At 35.1% G+C, this 17,653-nt stretch overlaps 1 protein-coding gene across 1 annotated transcript; it reads left to right on the top strand.

The window, feature by feature from the left end:
- Positions 1-2,556: 2,556 nt before the first annotated feature.
- On the top strand, positions 2,557-4,176 carry LOC148764153 (uncharacterized). Its single transcript, XM_088803546.1, has 4 exons — positions 2,557-2,682; positions 2,784-3,014; positions 3,062-3,142; positions 3,772-4,176. Exons 1-4 carry the CDS (start codon positions 2,557-2,559, stop codon positions 4,174-4,176), a joined length of 843 nt encoding a protein of 280 aa, XP_088659672.1.
- The last annotated feature ends 13,477 nt before the right edge of the window (positions 4,177-17,653 follow it).

The following is a 17,653-nucleotide window of genomic DNA, read 5'->3' as shown; positions in this document are numbered from 1 at the left end:
GTGGTATGTGAAACCCTTGTTTGTGACGGTTTGTGATAAACCGTTAATTTTGCTATCTTGCTTGATAGAACAATTGGTGAATGAAATTGTACGTGATACATATGCATGTATGAATCGTACGGGTTGTGAAACCCTTATTGTGTGACGATTTGTAAATAACCGTCAGTTTTACTACTTTGCTAGAAGAATCGGTGTAAATTCAAGGATGTTTAATCCTTGAATGCGTAATAAATTTTTAGGTAAGGGAAAAAGGGTTTGGAATAGTAGTTAGATGAAAATGGCCTTATTTTCAACCGGTGCATCATGATTATCAAATTTCCGTTTGAGATTGCTTGTTCCCTTTTAATATTCACTCACTGAGTATTGTACTCACGTTTTATAAAAATTCATGTTTTTCAGATCAAGTGACTGTTGGACCCTAGATCGAGGAGTCCCCGTAGTACATCTCCTAGGTATGTGTCTGGCATTCGATTGTAATCCCTTTTATTGTAAATGTCTCCGCTAGAAGTCATGGGTCCTTTTGTATTGTGAATACAATCTAACAATGTGAATATGTGTATGCAATGTAAATTGCTAAATATGACTGGTATAGTGCATGTATATTATTATCGATAATGCCATTGTGTTTTGGCTATGTTCACACCCGGGAAAAAGTGTGTGTGTGTATGCATGATATGATAAATTTGTTAAGCAAAGGTAAATGGATAGGCTTGCTTGGGGTTAGTGAGCTATGCTCATTGAGCTCATGCGCCGGTCATGGCTCGGGAAATTGGGTTGTGACACTCAACCCACTAGAAATACCTAATAGAGATTTTTGTATAATAGTGAGGACTATTATTATGAAAAATTAGTGGGAGAATCAATGTAAGATTTAATACCTCATCCTAAATTGGTTAATACCATGACAAACTAATAAAAATACTTTTTCTATATTTATAGGTTGTTAGAATGCGTATAATAATTGCAATTTTGCTTGGCATACTAGATGCCATTAACCTAAAATGTTTGGACTAGTATATCACTTTGAGAGAAGTTCTCAATAAATGGGAGGGTGAAATCTTGACAAGTAAAGAGATAACTTTAAATATGATTGAGCTTAATCTTTCTACTGCCAATCCTAAATCTTCGATAATAGATTCAGGATGTGGATCGCATTTATGTACTGACATAAAAGCTTTAAAGGATAGTAGAAGGCTTTGTAAAAATGATGTAGTCCTAAGAACGGGCAATGGTGCAAAAATTACAGTAGTTGCCATTGGGACTTGTGATCTTATTTTACCATCGAGCTTAGTGCTAAAGCTAAAAGAGTGCTATTATGTACCAGCATTAACTAGAAACATCATTTCAATTTCATACCTAGCTAAGAATGATGATTTTGAATTTAGTATGAAGGGCAGTTGTTTCATTGTCATTCTAAATGATATATTTTATGGATTCGCAACATGTCATGGAGGACTTTATGTTATGGATCCCAATGCTCAATATAGATGTCAAGAAAGCTAAAAAAGATAATCCAAATCAAACCTACATTTGGCATTGTAGACTTGATCATATCATTGAGACAAAGATAGCCAAGTTATATAAACAAGGTTATCTAGATCCATTTGATTATGAATCATATGGAACTTATGAATGTTGTCTCCTTGGTAAAATGACTAAGACTTCTTTTACTAGAAAGGCTAAAAGAGCAAGTGTGCTCCTAGGGCTAATACATTTGGATGCATATGGACCCTTAAACACACTAGCTAGAGAAAATTATTCATATTCATTACGTTTATAGATGACCGTTCTAGATTTGGTTTTATGTACCTAATGAAGTACAAGTCTAAAGCTTTTGAAAAGTTCAAAGAGTTTAAGGCTGAAGATGAGCAACAAACTAGGAAGAGTATTCTCACCCTTAGATCGGATCGAGGAAGACAATATCTTATTCAGGAGTTTCTGGATTACCTAATGGAACATGGGATTCTATGGCAATGGACTCCACTTGGAACTACACAACACAATGGAGTGTCTAAGAGGAGAAACCAAACCTTGTTGGACATGGTTCATTCCATGATGAGTAAGCAGACCTTCCAATATCCTTTTGGGGATATGCTCTAGAGACTGTTGCTTACCTTCTTAACAAGGTTCCAACTAAATTGATTGATAAGACATCATATAAATGTGGTATGGCAAAAGGCCACACTTGTCTTATACAAGGATTTAGGGATGTACGGCTTATGTGAAGCTTGCATCATTTGATAAGCTTGGAGCTAGATCAGACAAATGCAGGTTTGTAAGGTATCCTAAACAAATTGTAGGATACTATGTTTACAATCCCATCAATCAAAAGGTGTTTGTCTCGAAACATGCCACTTTCTTAAAGAAAGAGTTTTTACTTGAAGGGATTAGTGGGAGTAAAATAATTCTTGAAGAGGTTCAAGAACCACAAACCGACATCCCTTTGGAACCTAAGTCGACAGTTAAGGCATTAGATGCTCAAACGGTGCTCAAGAAACACAAGTGCTCCATAGATCTATGAGACAAAGACAACTTCCAAAGAGATATTGATTTATGATGGAAAGAGATGTTCTACGAATTGACAAAGAGCCTACTACTTATGAGGAAGCAATATTTGATATTGATTTTGATAAGTGGCTGAAGGCCATGAAATCTGAGATGGATGCCATGCATGTCAACCAAGTATGGACTTTGGTTGATGTGCTTGAAAGGGTGAAACCCATAGGATGCAAATAGGTCTTTAAGAGAAAACTAACGTGGATGGTAATGTATAAACGTACAAGGCTAGGTTGGCTGCTAAAGGTTACAACCAAGTTCAAGGAATCGATTATGAGGAAACCTTCTCACCTGTAGCCATGATTAAATCCATTAGGATTTTTCTTGCTATTGCTTCATATTATAATTATGAGATATGGCAAATGGATGTAAAGACAGCATTCCTTAACAGGAATTTGCAAGAGGAAGTGCATATGACACAACCTGAAGGTTTTACATCCAAGGAGAATCAGCATAAAGTATGCAAACTCCAAAAGTCCATTGACAGGCTAAAACAAACGTCTAGGAGCTGGAATATCAGATTGATGAAACTATTAAAGAATATGATTTTGTCAAGAATCCTAATGATCCATGTGTTTACAAGAAGGTAAATGGACAAGCAATTGTATTTTTAGTACTTTATGTTGATGATATACTACAAATAGGAAATGATATACCGATGCTGCAGACTATCAAAATCTAGCTATCTAAAAAATTCTCCATGAAGGATTTGGGAGAAGCGGCCTATATTCTAGGAATAAGGATCTATAGAGATAGATCAAAGAGGCTACAAGGATTGTCCTAATCCACTTATATAGACAAGGAGCTAAAAAGATTTAGCATGACCGAGTCCACGAAGGGACACTTGCCTATGTCACATGGCATTCATCTCTCAAAAGATATGTGTCCAAAGACACAAGATGAGAGGATGAGGATGGACAGGATATCGTATGCATTGGCTATAAGATCCATCATGTATGCCATGCTATGTACTAAACAAGATGTGGGGTATGCTCTGAGTGTCATGAGTAAATACCAATCGAATCCAGGTGAAAGTATCTGGATTGCTGTGAAAAATATTCTTAAGTACTTACGAAAAACTAAGGATGTTTTCTTGGTCTAAGGAAGTGCTGAACTCCAAGTTAAAGGATATGGAGATGTTGCATTCCAATCTGATAAAGATGACAGTAAATCGCAAAGTGGATTTATATTTACCTTAAATGGTAGTGCTATTAGCTAGAAAGTTCCAAGCAAGAAATGATTGTAGATTCTACAATTGAGGTCGAACACATCTCCGCGTCTGAGGCAACAAGGGAGGGAGTTTGGATCAAGAAGTTCGTAATTGAACTTGGTGTGGTTTCCAACATTGTTGATCTTGTAATTTTGTACTGTGACAACAATGGAGCCATTGCGCAAGCAAAGGAACTGAGGTCTCATCAACGATCTAAACTTGTATTACGACATTATCACCTAATTAGGGAGATCATTGGAAGAGGTGATATTAATATAGAGAGAGTACCCATGAAGGACAACATATCTCTAAAGTTTTGTCCCAGCAGAAACATGATCGCCAATTGGAAGGCTTTGGTATTAAATGCATGGCCGATTGGCTTTAGTGCTAGTGGGAGATTGCTAGTGTAACCCTTGTAAGCCAATCGAATTTGCGCTTGTAAAGCACCACATTAGTTAGTCATATTTCATGTTAAATACATTATGGATATTTTATATAATGTATGAGGTGTTTCTTTATCCATGAGTTTATTTATAAAGAGTTATGAGAGACTTATGCAGAAAAAGTCCTTGGAACATAATGGCCTTGCAAAGAAATTATAAAAGTTATAATTATAAGATTCTTATGCATTAAAGCCTTGTTCCTAAATATGTTCCTAGTCATTGTATTGTCAAGAATAAGGACATTGACAATGCTCAAAGGCTAGTACATGCTAAGCCTCCTTACTTTGGAAGCAAGCAATTGATCTCATAGGTTGAAGTATGTGAGATACTTGGGGATAGTATGTGGGTGCTTGTTAAGGAACAAGTTCACTGAACATGACCAGCTATGAGAGTTCCATTTGGTATCTCACTCAAGTGTCTATGGAAATGCTCTCATGTGTTAGTAGTGTAAGTAATCCTTAGACTTGTGATACTAGGTCATCTAGTATGTGAATTGTCAAGATTTGATTTCACCTTTATGGGTTCGAAGATGACCAGATGCTTAAACAGGGTGCTTTTAGGGGTGGCATGAAGCATGCGAAGATGAATAAGTAGTCCATAGAGGATTCATCACCCCAAGTGATTTGAAAGGGACATATCTCATTTCCTCTCGGCTTATATTGATTAAAAGTCCTTAGGCAAGGCAATCTTGATAAGTCAATATAAAAGTTGCAGGACTAATATGGATAAGTTAGAAAGTAGACACGAGCCGAGCTTTCTATCTATTTGGGATATAAGATGAAAGGATCGAATTACACTAAGATACTATACATTGAAAGGTTCGTCAAATCATATTGACTCTCTTAACATTTGGGTGGTCATGATGTATTGCTAGATGCCGCTCATGATCTATAAATATAAATATAAATTCTTAATTGAATTAATTTATATTTATTACCAACATGTTGGGAACCTAATGGGTCACACACATAAGGTAAATTGTTAAAATTAATTTGAGTTCAATTGGATGTGATCTAATTGATTTTATAGAGACTTGATCCAATTAAGTATTGGGCTAAATCAAATATGATTTGATGGAGTATTAAATAAAGACCCAATTAGTCCAAGACATTTTATAATCCTTGTTGGATATAAAGTAGGTCAATTCACTTTATAAAAGAATTCCTTAGCCGCCTCTTGAATATATAAAAGAGTTTTTTTTTATTTTCTCATGTGTTGAGATAGGATCACAGCCAAAAAGAGAGAAACACAAAGGGAGCTCAAAGTTGAGAGTTTGCTAGCACAAACTTTTGCTTAAGGATTCACACACTCTTAAGGAAGAGATTTTGGCAAATCACTATGTGGATCACCATTAGAGGCAAAACAATTGTGCTGCTATGATTTGATAATTCCTAGTTGGTGTACAAAAGTTAAAACAAAAAGCCAAGGAGGACTCCACCAAAGAAAGCAGACTTTCGGGTTTGTTAAAATTTCTCTTGTGGTTTTTCTATAGTAGTTTCAATTAAAGTGATCCATGGCTCAGGGGATTAAAATTTTAATAATATTCCGCTATGTATGAGTCATGTTAGCATGATTTAAATTCACAACACTTGGTTAGGTAGCTGTAAAGATGAAATCAAAGCATAGCACTCCACACATATGACGACTTGGTATCTCAAGTCTAGGGAGTATTTACACAACTGACAATTGGGAAGTATTGCATAGACACTTGAGTGAAATACCAAATGCACTTCTCATGGCAGGTCAAGTTTAGTAAATTTGCTATTTTAAGCAAGCACCTATATTCTAGTTCTAAGTATCTCTATACTTCAATCTATGAGATCGTGTCATAGCCCAATTCAAGGGCCTCGACCAATAGGCATAACCCACTAGGCCCTAACAAGCCTCTGTATATGAACCTGTACATTAGTCCATCTATCATCCGTAGTTCTTTAAGAATTATACTTCATAATGTTCAAATGATAAATTTCTTCGAAAACAATTCATAAAACCCAAATATATACTCATAATGGCATCATCAATCAAAATATGCATAGATAGTCTGCCAAATGAATCTTGACAATTCACATTAAGCATACATGTACATATACAAAGATCCTGACCATCAGCAGAGCGACTCTGACCATGGGTTTTAACATTTAGTGTCATGGCAAACCTACCGAAAAATGGTTAAGAAGGAGCACCTCGACCTAGGACCAAATCACCTCCAATTCAGAAAACCTAAAACATGAAATTAAAAAAAGAATGAGTATAAACCCAGTGAGTGAACATAGGAAGGGAACAAGCATATGATACGAAAAATTTAAAAAAAAAACACGATGCACTTTTGTAAAAAAAAATGCAATTTAACTTAATTGCTTGTTAAAACCCCTTAATTTAGCCCTTGATAATTAATCCCTTAGTGTTGAAGAATTCATGATTAACAATGAAATTAAAGAGTGAGAACTACAGCAGATCTCCAAACAAGGCAGAGAGTTTCTCGTTGCAACGAGAATCAATTTGGCTACGATGAGAACAGTGACTTTCAAGACAGAAAGTTTCTCATCGTGGTGAAAATCAATTTGGCTGTGGCAAGAATAGGGACTTCCAAGACAGAAAGTTTCTCACCGCGGCGAAAATCAATTTGGCTGCAGTTAGAACAGTGACTTCCAAGATAGAAATTTTCTCACCGTCGCGAAAATCAATTTGGCTGCCCCGAGAACAACGACTTCCAAGACAAAAAGTTTCTCACCGTCTCGAAAATCAATTTGGCTGTGGCAAAAGCAGTGCAAATGGAGTTAGTAGGATTTTCGCTACGGCGAAAATCCATTATTGCTCATTGAAAAATGAGGTTGCTTACAATGTACTTATTTAGGTTCGGTTTATGTTTGCTCACCCCTAGTACAATTTATATATATCATAAACAAATTCGGTGCTGTGTTGTCTTTTAACTCATTTTAGAATCATTTGACAATTTCAATTTTCAACATTCAAGGCAATCACATATCGTTTCTCTAACCTTTCTATAGTATGTGTTAACATGTATACAACTACCGGCTCAACCCAGCTCATGTGCACTCCCACACCCCACATAGCTAATGTCATCATGTGTACTCCCACACCACACACGGCAATATCATCATGCGCACTCCTACACCGCACTTCACCATCACTGTCATATGCATTCCCACACCGCACTTGCACGTTTGTAGTTATCATGCAATATTCCCTTTCATGGCATAACATACATATCAACATGTAAACAAAAATCTTTACACATTTTACAACATGAGGACGTTTCATCAAAGGCTTGTTCCCATGCATATTTTAAAGAAAAGACAAATAAATTTTTCAAGTGATTCATTCAAACGCATAAACATTTATCCTAAAGCATTTTAAATGCAAGTTCACTCACTTTAATAATGTCAACTTACAAAACTAGCACCCATAATATCCTAATCCAAGTAAGTTCTGAAATACCATTAGAACCTATATCTACAATTAAACCATGACAGCTTTAACTAAGTCATAAATTTGAACTTAAAAATTCTAATAAATGTACACTAGATAAATTACATTTTAACCTAACATTTAACCTAGAATTCTAGTCTAATTCACAAACCCATTAAATTGACTATTCAAATTTAAGGTTTCTTTACCCTGATGAGCTTGGAAGCATAAAGGTCAACAAAACCTAATATTTCCAAAAACATAATTTGAAGAAATTAGGAAATAGAATCTGAATATATAACCCATAAATTCTAAAATTCCAGAGTTGATAATATATACCTTTTGGCTTTAAAAAATGAAGATCTGAAGCTGAAAATTCAAGTGTTGATGAAGATGGAGTAGAAATAAAAAATAAAAGAAAGAAAGAGAGATATTTCTTTCTCTCTCCTAGGGTTTAGTTATGTTGAAAAATGGGGTTAAAAGTTGTGGGTTTGGTACCCAAGGAGGTAAGAAAAGGAAGAAGTAAGAAAAGAAAGGGAAGGAAAAGAAAATGAAAAAAAAAATTGATTTTCATGGTGGAGAAATGAAAATGGCATTGGGAGGGTGAAGAAGAAGAAGAAAATGCTTTTTTGTGAAGATAAGAACTAGTCATGGAAGAAGAAGAAAAGAGTCAAAGCTTCCTTTGGAAGCTTTGACCAAGCTAAGGGCAAAATTACCATGTAGCCCTCCAAGATTTTCACCCTTTTTAATTAAGTCCTCCCACAATCTTTTAATTCAAATTTCTTTCTATTTTTCTTTCTTAACACTTGCACCGATAAAATATTAAGTTTATGCTTCAATGCGGTATCACCATAATATTTAAATATATACTTACTCGCACTAGCTTTATTTAATAAAGACACGCGAGCCCCACTAACGGTGTTTATCTCTTAAATTCCCTCATTCTTCTTCTCTCCTACTTAGATTGACCATATACTCCCCCTTCATGATTAATTTCGATATCAAATAAAATATTAGTATTTTAATGTTATTTTATTAATAAAATATTATTTTGTTCTAAAATTTTTCACTTGTCTCTTTCGTACCCAAAGTGTCATGTTATGCTCCGATTCACTTTTGAATCACTTTTTATCTTGCTAATTCATCCTCAAGAAAATTATTATTATTTAATTGTTATTTCCTTGCGTGCAAAATGTTTTACTCTAGAATATTCCTTTCATCTGTCACCACTCTTTGACACTTAAATTCACGTCAATTAGCCTTTCATGTTATCGATACAGTTATGTTGACTACTATACGGGGGTACAAGGTGTTCTAGATCGATTGCTTACTTCCAAAGTAAAGAACATAGAACATACTAGCCTCTAAGCATCATTGATGTCCAATCTTAATGATACATTGACTAGGAACATTTTGATATTATGCTTTGATGCATATGTTGGGATGAGCCCTGCAGCCAATTGAGATTGGTTGAGGCTTGATTCCAATCATGCAACAGTATCATTCATGTTGAATGATTAGAGGTTTTCTTTCATCAATAAGACATTAATTATAATGAGTTATAAGTCTAATTGGATGAAGTCCATGAGATTAATATGCCTTGAAAAGAAACTTTAATGGGTTGCAGTTATGAGATTCCTATGCATCAAAGCATAATCTCAAAATGTTACTGGTCAATGTATCATTGAGATTGGACATCAATGATGCTTAGAGACTGGTATATTCTATATTCCTTACTTTGGAAGTAAGCAATCGATTTCATAGGTTGAAGTATAGAGATACTTGGAACTAGAATATAGGTGTTTGCCTAGGAGAGCAAGTTCACTGAACATGACCCGCCATGAGAAGTGCATTTAGTAATACACTCTAGTGTCTATGCAACACTTCTCATGTGTCAGTTGTATAAATACTCCCTAGACTTGAGACACCAGGTTGTCTTATGTGTGGAGTGCTATGCTTTGATTTCATCCCTATGGGTGCCTAACCAAGGATGCCAAAACAGGATGCTTTTGGGTATAGTATGAAGCATGTGTAGGTAAATGAGTGGTCAAGATAGGAATCATCACCTCAAGTGTTTTAGAGGACATATCCTATCAGTTCTTGGTTAACATTAGCTTATTGAAGTCCTTGGCCAAGGCGACATGGAGATTATGAAAAAGGTTTCATAACTCTCTATAAAGCTAATGCTATAATTGCAGGAACAAATATGAAGGTCAATAAGAGTAGACACTGTACCAAGCTCTTATCATCTCCAGGATATATGATAAGGGAAAGAATTACATTGATAGACTGTACACTGAAAGGTTGTCAAAGAACCCTTTGACTCTCCCAACAATTAGGTGGCCATAATGCATTGCTAGATGCTAATCTTAGTTATGGAATTGTTATAAACTAATTGATTGAAATTTATATTAATCAATTAAGTCATTAATCAATTCCATTGCCAACATGTTGGGAACCTAATGGGTCACACACAATGATTGCATTTGAATTAAATTGGGAGAGTGACGATTTAAGTTAGACTTAAATCACATGCTAGGTAATTAACTTCTATAAACTTAATTAAAAGAGTTTAATTAAGTTTTTGGCATAATTATAAATAGTTATAACTATAAGGCCTTGATTGCAAACTATAAAGGAAATTAATTTTGATTTTAATTTCCAAGGACTTAATTAAAAGAGTTTAATTAAGTAATAGGCCCAATATTATAATGTGTTATAATATTGAGGGCTTAATTGTAAAATTGAAGTTATTTTAACCTAACTATATAAGTCACCTTTTAACTATTTTTTCATATGAGAGTTTTCACAATTGAACAAAACGTAGTTTTGTCAAAAAAAGAAAAACGTTATCTTTCTTTGCCACCACTTCCTTTGTGTGAAAGAGAAAATTGCTTATGAAGTAATTTTCGAGAAAGGTTCAGCTAAGATTGTGAAAAAGAAGAAAAGGACCATTGTTGTCCTTTTTGCTAGCACAAAGTATAGTTAAAACTCCTTCCTTTATTGAAGGTTCAAGTGCAATCGTGTGTACTACCATTGGAAGCCAAACACTTGATTGGCTAGGGTTTTTGCTCCTTGTGGTGTTCGCGAGATTGCTTCCAAAGTGCCATCGTGATTACGAAATTACATGGCAAGGTAACTTTCTAAACAATAATTTATTTTATGTTTTTATGTGTTAAATATCACCAAGGTGATCCATGGGTGGAGGCATGTTTTGTTGTTTAGTTATAAAGTTTTTAATTTTCTTTCCGTTGCGTATTTTGAACATGCCATCCATAGCCAAACCCATCAACATAAGCATCTCATAACTGCAACCTATTTCAGTTCCCTTACAAGGCCTATTAATCTCATGGACTTTATCCAATTAGACTTATAACTCATTCTAATTGATGTCTTATTGAAGAAAGAAAACCTTTAATCATTCAGCATGAATGATATTATTGCATGATTGGAATCAAGCCTTAACCAATCTCAATTGGCTACAAGGCTCATCCTAACACTTGAAATGACGCTCAATAAGCTTTTTATCATTCCATTCTTTCATCTTTTCTTTGTAAATATAGGCATTTTCATAAGCATCCAAGCAGAGTTTATCCATCTCGTTTAATAGAAGCAAAAGCTTCTCACCAGCTGCTTCTAAGTCAAGTTTAACCTTTTGATGGCCCAAAATGCATTGTGTTTTAACTCAATTGGAAGGTGACATGCCTTTCCAAGTACCAATTGATATGGGGACATATGAATCGGAGTTTTATAAGTTGTCCTATATGCCTATAGTGCATCATCAAGTCTGAGGGCCAATCTTTCCTTGATGGAGATACCACTTTTTGTAAAATCCTTTTGATTCTTGATTGGGACACTTCGACTTGTCCACTCATCTGAGTGTGATAGGCTATGGCCACCCTGTGTGTAACTCCATAGTTTGCAAGTAATGCTATAAAATATTTATTATAAAAGTGGCTCCTTTTATCATTCACAATAGCACTTAGTGTTCCGAATCGAGTGAAAATGCTATTCTTCAGAAATTTCATCACCACCTTAACATCATTTGTAGGTAAAGTTGAGGCTTCCACCCACTTTGACATATAGTCAACAGCCAGCAAGATGTATCGATTGTTAAAGGAGGATATGAATGGTCCCATGAAATCAATATCCCAAACATAAAAAATTTACACTTCAAAAATGTTATTGAACGACACTTATGTCTTCTTGAAATGTTCCCCACTTATTGGCATTTGTCATAATGTAAAACAAACTTATAAACGTCTTTCAAAAGTTTTGGCTAATACAAACTTGATTGAAGAACTTTGGCTATTGTTCTAGCTCCTCCAAAACGGCCTTCATATTCTTAAGAGTGATGATGTCTCAATATGCTTTCAACTTCCTCCTCTAGAATGCACATTCTTATCACTCGGTTAGAACGTTGCTTAAAAAAAATGGTTCATTGCACATATCTAATTTAACATCATGCAAACATTTATTTCTTTGATGAGATGTTAAATTTGAAGGGGGAAGCTTACTTACAATGAAATTGACATAGTCAGCATACCATGGTAAATTCTTTTAACTAACCTGTAACAATTGTTCATCAGGGAATGACTCGTTGATCAAAGTTAAGTCCTTACCTTGGCTGTCATGCTCTAACCTCGACAAATGATTTGCTACTTGATTTTCTAACCCCTTTCTATCCCTAATTTCCAAATCAAATTCTTGTAGCAACAGAATCTATCTTATCAGCCTTGGTTTGAAGTCCTTCTTAGAATCAAATACTTAATTGCAAAGTGGTCAATATAGACAATAACTTTAGTGCCAATCAAGTATGAACAGAACTTGTCAAATGCATACACAATAGCTAATAATTCTTTCTTAGTGGTGGTGTAATGCATCTGAGTGTTGGTTAAGGTTTTGCTAGCATAATATATAAAATGAAAAATTTTATCCTTTTTCTACCCTAACATGGCACCTACAACATAGTCACTAGCACCATTCATAAGCTCAAATGGAAATGACCAATTAGGAACTATAATAATGGGTGCAGATGTTAATTTCTTTTTCAATTTTATAAATGCAACATGACACGCATCATCAAATTTAAATAGGCTATCATTTTCTAAGAGATTAAACAAAGGTTTAGCAATTTTAGAAAAATCCTTAATGAATTGTTGATAAAAACCAATGTGTCCAAGGAAACTCCTAATACCTTTTACCATGGTTGGTGGTGGAAGCTTCTCAATTATCTTTATATTTGCTTTGTCCAGCTCTAATCCTTTGCTCAACACCTTGTGACTAAGAACGATGCCTTCTTGTACCATAAAATGACATTTTCCCCAATTTAGTTCTAGGTTTGTCTCTTCACATCTTTTCAACACACTGTCAAGATTCAACAAACATTCATCAAAATAATTGCTAAATATTGAGAAATCATCCATAAATACCTTTAATGTTTTCTCTACCAACTATGAAAAGATAGCCATCATGGATCATTGAAATGTGGCTGAAGCATTGCACTGTCCAAATGGCATCCTCATAAAGATGAAGGTACCATAAGGACATGTGAAGGTTGTTTTCTCATGATCCCCTAGTTCTATGGCAATTTGATTATACCCTAAGTTCCCATCCAAGAAACAGTTGTACTCTTTTCCAACTAGCTTGTCCAACATTTGATCAATGAATGGTAAAGGGAAATGATCTTTCCTTGTAGCCTTATTTACTTTTAAGTTGTGAAATCTTGACCTCTAGAGACCCGTAACTAGAAGTAGACGCGATAATACGGACCAGGGGTAATTTTGTCATTTCTTCTAGTGAGCCCCTAAAAGTAGTTTTCTAATGTTATTAAGGTCCAAGTAGGCCTAAGGAATGAATGAATGAGGGTAAGATAATGAAGAAGATAGAAATAATGATAATTTTCACAATAGGGGTAAAACGGTCATTTTGCATCTTGAGTTGAAATTTTTAAGTTTTCATGAACCCGAGCATTTTTAGACCCTTATGGACCTTAGCTTAGTGTCAAAGAAGTAAAAAAGATTGTATAAAGGCAATGGAAATACAAAATGACCTTGTTAAGGGTATTTTGGTAATTTCATGAGAAAATGGATAAACATAAAGCATAAATATCTAAGTTTCTAGGAGGTTCTTCAAATTTCAAGCACTTCTTCTTCTTCCTTTCCCACGTTTTTCCACGCCCACCGATGGAAGCTTGCTTTGAAACTTCCATATATTTCCTCGAGTTAACCCCTATTTTCATGTTTTTGTGCACCCTTTCACAAAGTTCTTTGTGCTCTTTTACTTTTTCAACATAAAACCCTCAAAAACCTTTCCTTATTACACTTTCTTACTAGCTGGATGTTCTAGAGAGAGAGAGAGAGAGAGAGAGACTTTTCACATTAGTTTGGAAGCTATTGAAAGAGAATTCAGCTACAAAGAAACCCTAAGGTGAGTGATGAACTAGGCTTGGTTTTAAGTTGTTGATAATGGCTAGTAATTGGGATTATGAGCTGTTTTATTGTTGAGGTTGTTTCTTCATTTTTAGTGTGATTCGAGTGCTGTAAGGAATAGCCATTTGAAATAGTTGGAAGTCAATTAGGAATGACTAGTAAAACTTGAATTAGAAACTAGCTTTTGGAGTGATATTAATGTAAATTGGATTGGTTGGGATGTTTTTGTGCATGATAGGTTCCAACGAGGCCCCACAACCCCATTTGAACCATTAGTGGAGGTTAAAGTCGATTAGAGGTTCAACAATACCGATGAGTGAACTTGCATTTCAAAATTGTTTTGGAAAATAAAATTGTGTTGAGATGAATTATTTGCATGATTTTATCCAACTTCTCATTAAAAATGGGTGCTTGGGAACAAACCCTTGATAAATGCTTTGATGTTGTCAGAGGTGTGAAATGTGTAAAGAGGATGAATTCATGTGCTCCTATATTGTGTAGGTATACATATTTGAATGTATGTTGTGCAATGATAAATAATGTTGTATGACGATAATGAGGTGTGTGAGTAGGGAGTGCACACATGATGACATTGAAATGTGCGAGTAGGGAGTGCACATATGGTGGTATTGCCTTATGCGTGTAAGGAGTGCACAAGAGCTGAGGAAGGCGGGGTGGTAGAGGTGTTATATATGATTATATCTATAGATATGTGATAGAATTTGTGTGATTGTAAAATGTGATTGTATGGCATGTTGAAATTAACATGATGAACCTTGAGAATTTCCCATTTTCTTGTAAATTGATTTTATTGCAGCACCAAATGGATTTTTAGTGCAAAGGAGGTCCTTTTTATATTTAGGTGCCCTGCTTCTCGCTGTAGCGAGAAACTTTCAAGTTTTGGTGCAGTACTTTCACTTCAATAAAGATTTTGACCACCTTTGTGTTCGAACTGAGAAAAGTAATAAACATAAAAGTTGTATCCCTTCCTCTTAGATTTCTAATGGTTCAAAAATTAGGTCAATTGGACTTCTGTAGTGGTAGATATGTTAGAAAACCTAAAATACATGCAAACTGACACTATTTCTTGTTGCAGTAAGAAACTTGCTGCCATGCTTGATTTTGACATATTTTTCACCTATTTAACTTCATGGATTGATCATGGGTTTTTTGCAACACTATGAGCTTATTAATCAAAGTTTGAAATGAGCGGTTTTTAGTAAGAAATTAAATCAATTGCATTGTTTTTAAAACAAGTGCATCATGATTTCCAAATTCTTCCTATCGATTGCTTGTTCCCTTCTTATGTTCACTCACTATTTTCAATTTCATGGTTTCAGATCAGGAGGCAGTTGGAACCTAGGTCGAGGTGTCCACGTAGTTTTGTCTCCTTGGTAGGTATTTTGGCATTCAGTAGCAACACTTTCACTGTGGTCACTCCGCTGAAAGTCAAGAGTCATTTTGTTTTATGAATACATTCATGTAATGTAAAGTATTAAGATACTTGTCTTAGACAAAATATGTATATTTTAACTATTAAAGCCATCATGAGTTGAAATGTTAACATCATTTTGGGTTTATATTAATGAAATTCTTGATTGTTATAACCCATTATTAAAGTGATTATAACTTAGACTTATGAAAGGTGACTTGAGAATAGTTGATGGAATGTTGAGCAAGATTATATAATAGGCTTGCTTGGGCTTGGTAGGCTATGCCAATTGGACCCATGCGGCTATCATGGCTTAGAAATTGGGTCGTGACATAAGTAATCCATGCACACTCTCCATCTCGTGGCTATCCTTGTGGGAATGAGCTCATTGTTTTCATTTGCAACCACTACCATCCCATTTTTCTTTAGTATGCATTACACCGAACTTACCCACTCATTATCCGAAATATGATAAATGATGCAAACATTTAGCCATTTGATTATCTCTTTCTTACCACCTTATTCATGATTGGATTTAATCTTCTTTGATGCTTGATAGTGGCTTTCTGATTATCCTACAACAAAATTTTATACATGCATATTGAAGGGATTATCCCCTTCATATTTATGATTGTCCAACCAAGTGCCTTTTTATGCTATCTTAGAACACTCAGCAACTTATCTTCTTGTTTGTTAGTAAGATTAGATGCAACAATAACAAGAAGAGTAGATGAGTTAGCAAGATATGCATACTTTAGATGATTAAGCAATGGTTTGAGTTCTAACTTAGGAGGTTCTTCAATCGAAGGCTTCATTGGTGAAAGTGAAGAGGTAGACAAATCTAACAACTCAAATTGAGTTCCCAACACACAAGATGGCAAATTCAATGCATTAACACAACCAATGACATCCTCATCATTCGTCCTAGAGTTAGCAACCAATGATGCTTCAAATGGGTCAGTAGGATGACTTTCTGTGAAAACTTCACTTGTAACCTTATCCACCACATTGACTGCAAAACAATCATCATGATCATTAATAAACTCTAAAGCTCTAAAAATGTTATATGTTACCTCTTAATCTTGTACTGTCAAGGTAAGTTCTCCTTTTTAAACATCAATGAGTGCTTTAGCAGTGCGTAAGAAATGTTTCCCAAGGATAATAGGAACTTCTCTATCCTCTTTCATATCAAGTTCTATGAAGTTTGCTGGGAATATGAATTTATCCTCCTTACAAGCATATCTACCATTGTACCTTTTGGATATGTGAAAGTTCTATCTGTCAATTGAAAAGTCATAATGGTGGGCTTAATCTCCCCTAAACCCAACTTGTTGTAAATAGATAAAGACATCAAATTAGTAATTACCCTCACATCACTCAAAGCCTTAGCAAAAAATAAAGCACCAATTGTGAATAGAATAGTAAAGCTACCCAGGTCCTTAAGCTTTGGAGGGAGCTTGTTCAAAATGATTGCACTGCACTCTTTAGAGAGTGCTACTATGTCAAATTCATCGAACCTCCTCTTTTTGTATAAAATATAATTCAAAAATTTAACATATGAAAGCATTTTCTCTAAAGCCTCAACAACCAGAATGTTAATGTGAAGCTTTTTAAACACCTCCATAAATTTTTGAAATTGGTTCCTCTCTTGTTGCTTCTGGAAATGTTAAGGAAAAGGCAATGGTGGTAAAGTTGCCTTAGCCTCCTTCGCTTGCCCTAACTAGAACTTGCAATCTATGTCTTGGTTTCAATTGTCTTGTTTTTCTATTCAGCTTGTTTTGGGTCTCTTTCAACCTCCTTACCACTTCTCCAATTGATGGCCATGACATGTTCCTTGCCTTCCCTCTTTGGATTTGCTTCTATATCACTAGGTAGTGTTCCTTGAGCTCTATTGTTTAATGAGTTGTCCAACCTAGGCCTCAAGGTTTTGAATTGAAGCCACTTGACTCTGAATGAGAGTTGCTTAATTTTAAAGGATGTTATCATTTTATGTTATGTATTGCCTTAGCATATCCTCTAAAGTTGGCTTTTTATCTAGGATAGGCACTCTTGCTTGTGGTTGGAATCGAGGAGGTGCATTTGGCCTTAAACATGAAGATGATCCTTGATTGTTGGTCTAGGAAAAGTTTGAATGGTTCCTCTACCCTAGGTT

The sequence above is a fragment of the Theobroma cacao genome, chromosome 2, assembly GCF_053813885.1.
Source record: "Theobroma cacao isolate CCN51 chromosome 2, ASM5381388v1, whole genome shotgun sequence".
In the NCBI taxonomy this organism is placed as follows: Eukaryota; Viridiplantae; Streptophyta; class Magnoliopsida; order Malvales; family Malvaceae; genus Theobroma; species Theobroma cacao.
This window is presented reverse-complemented; position numbering and strand designations above follow the sequence as displayed.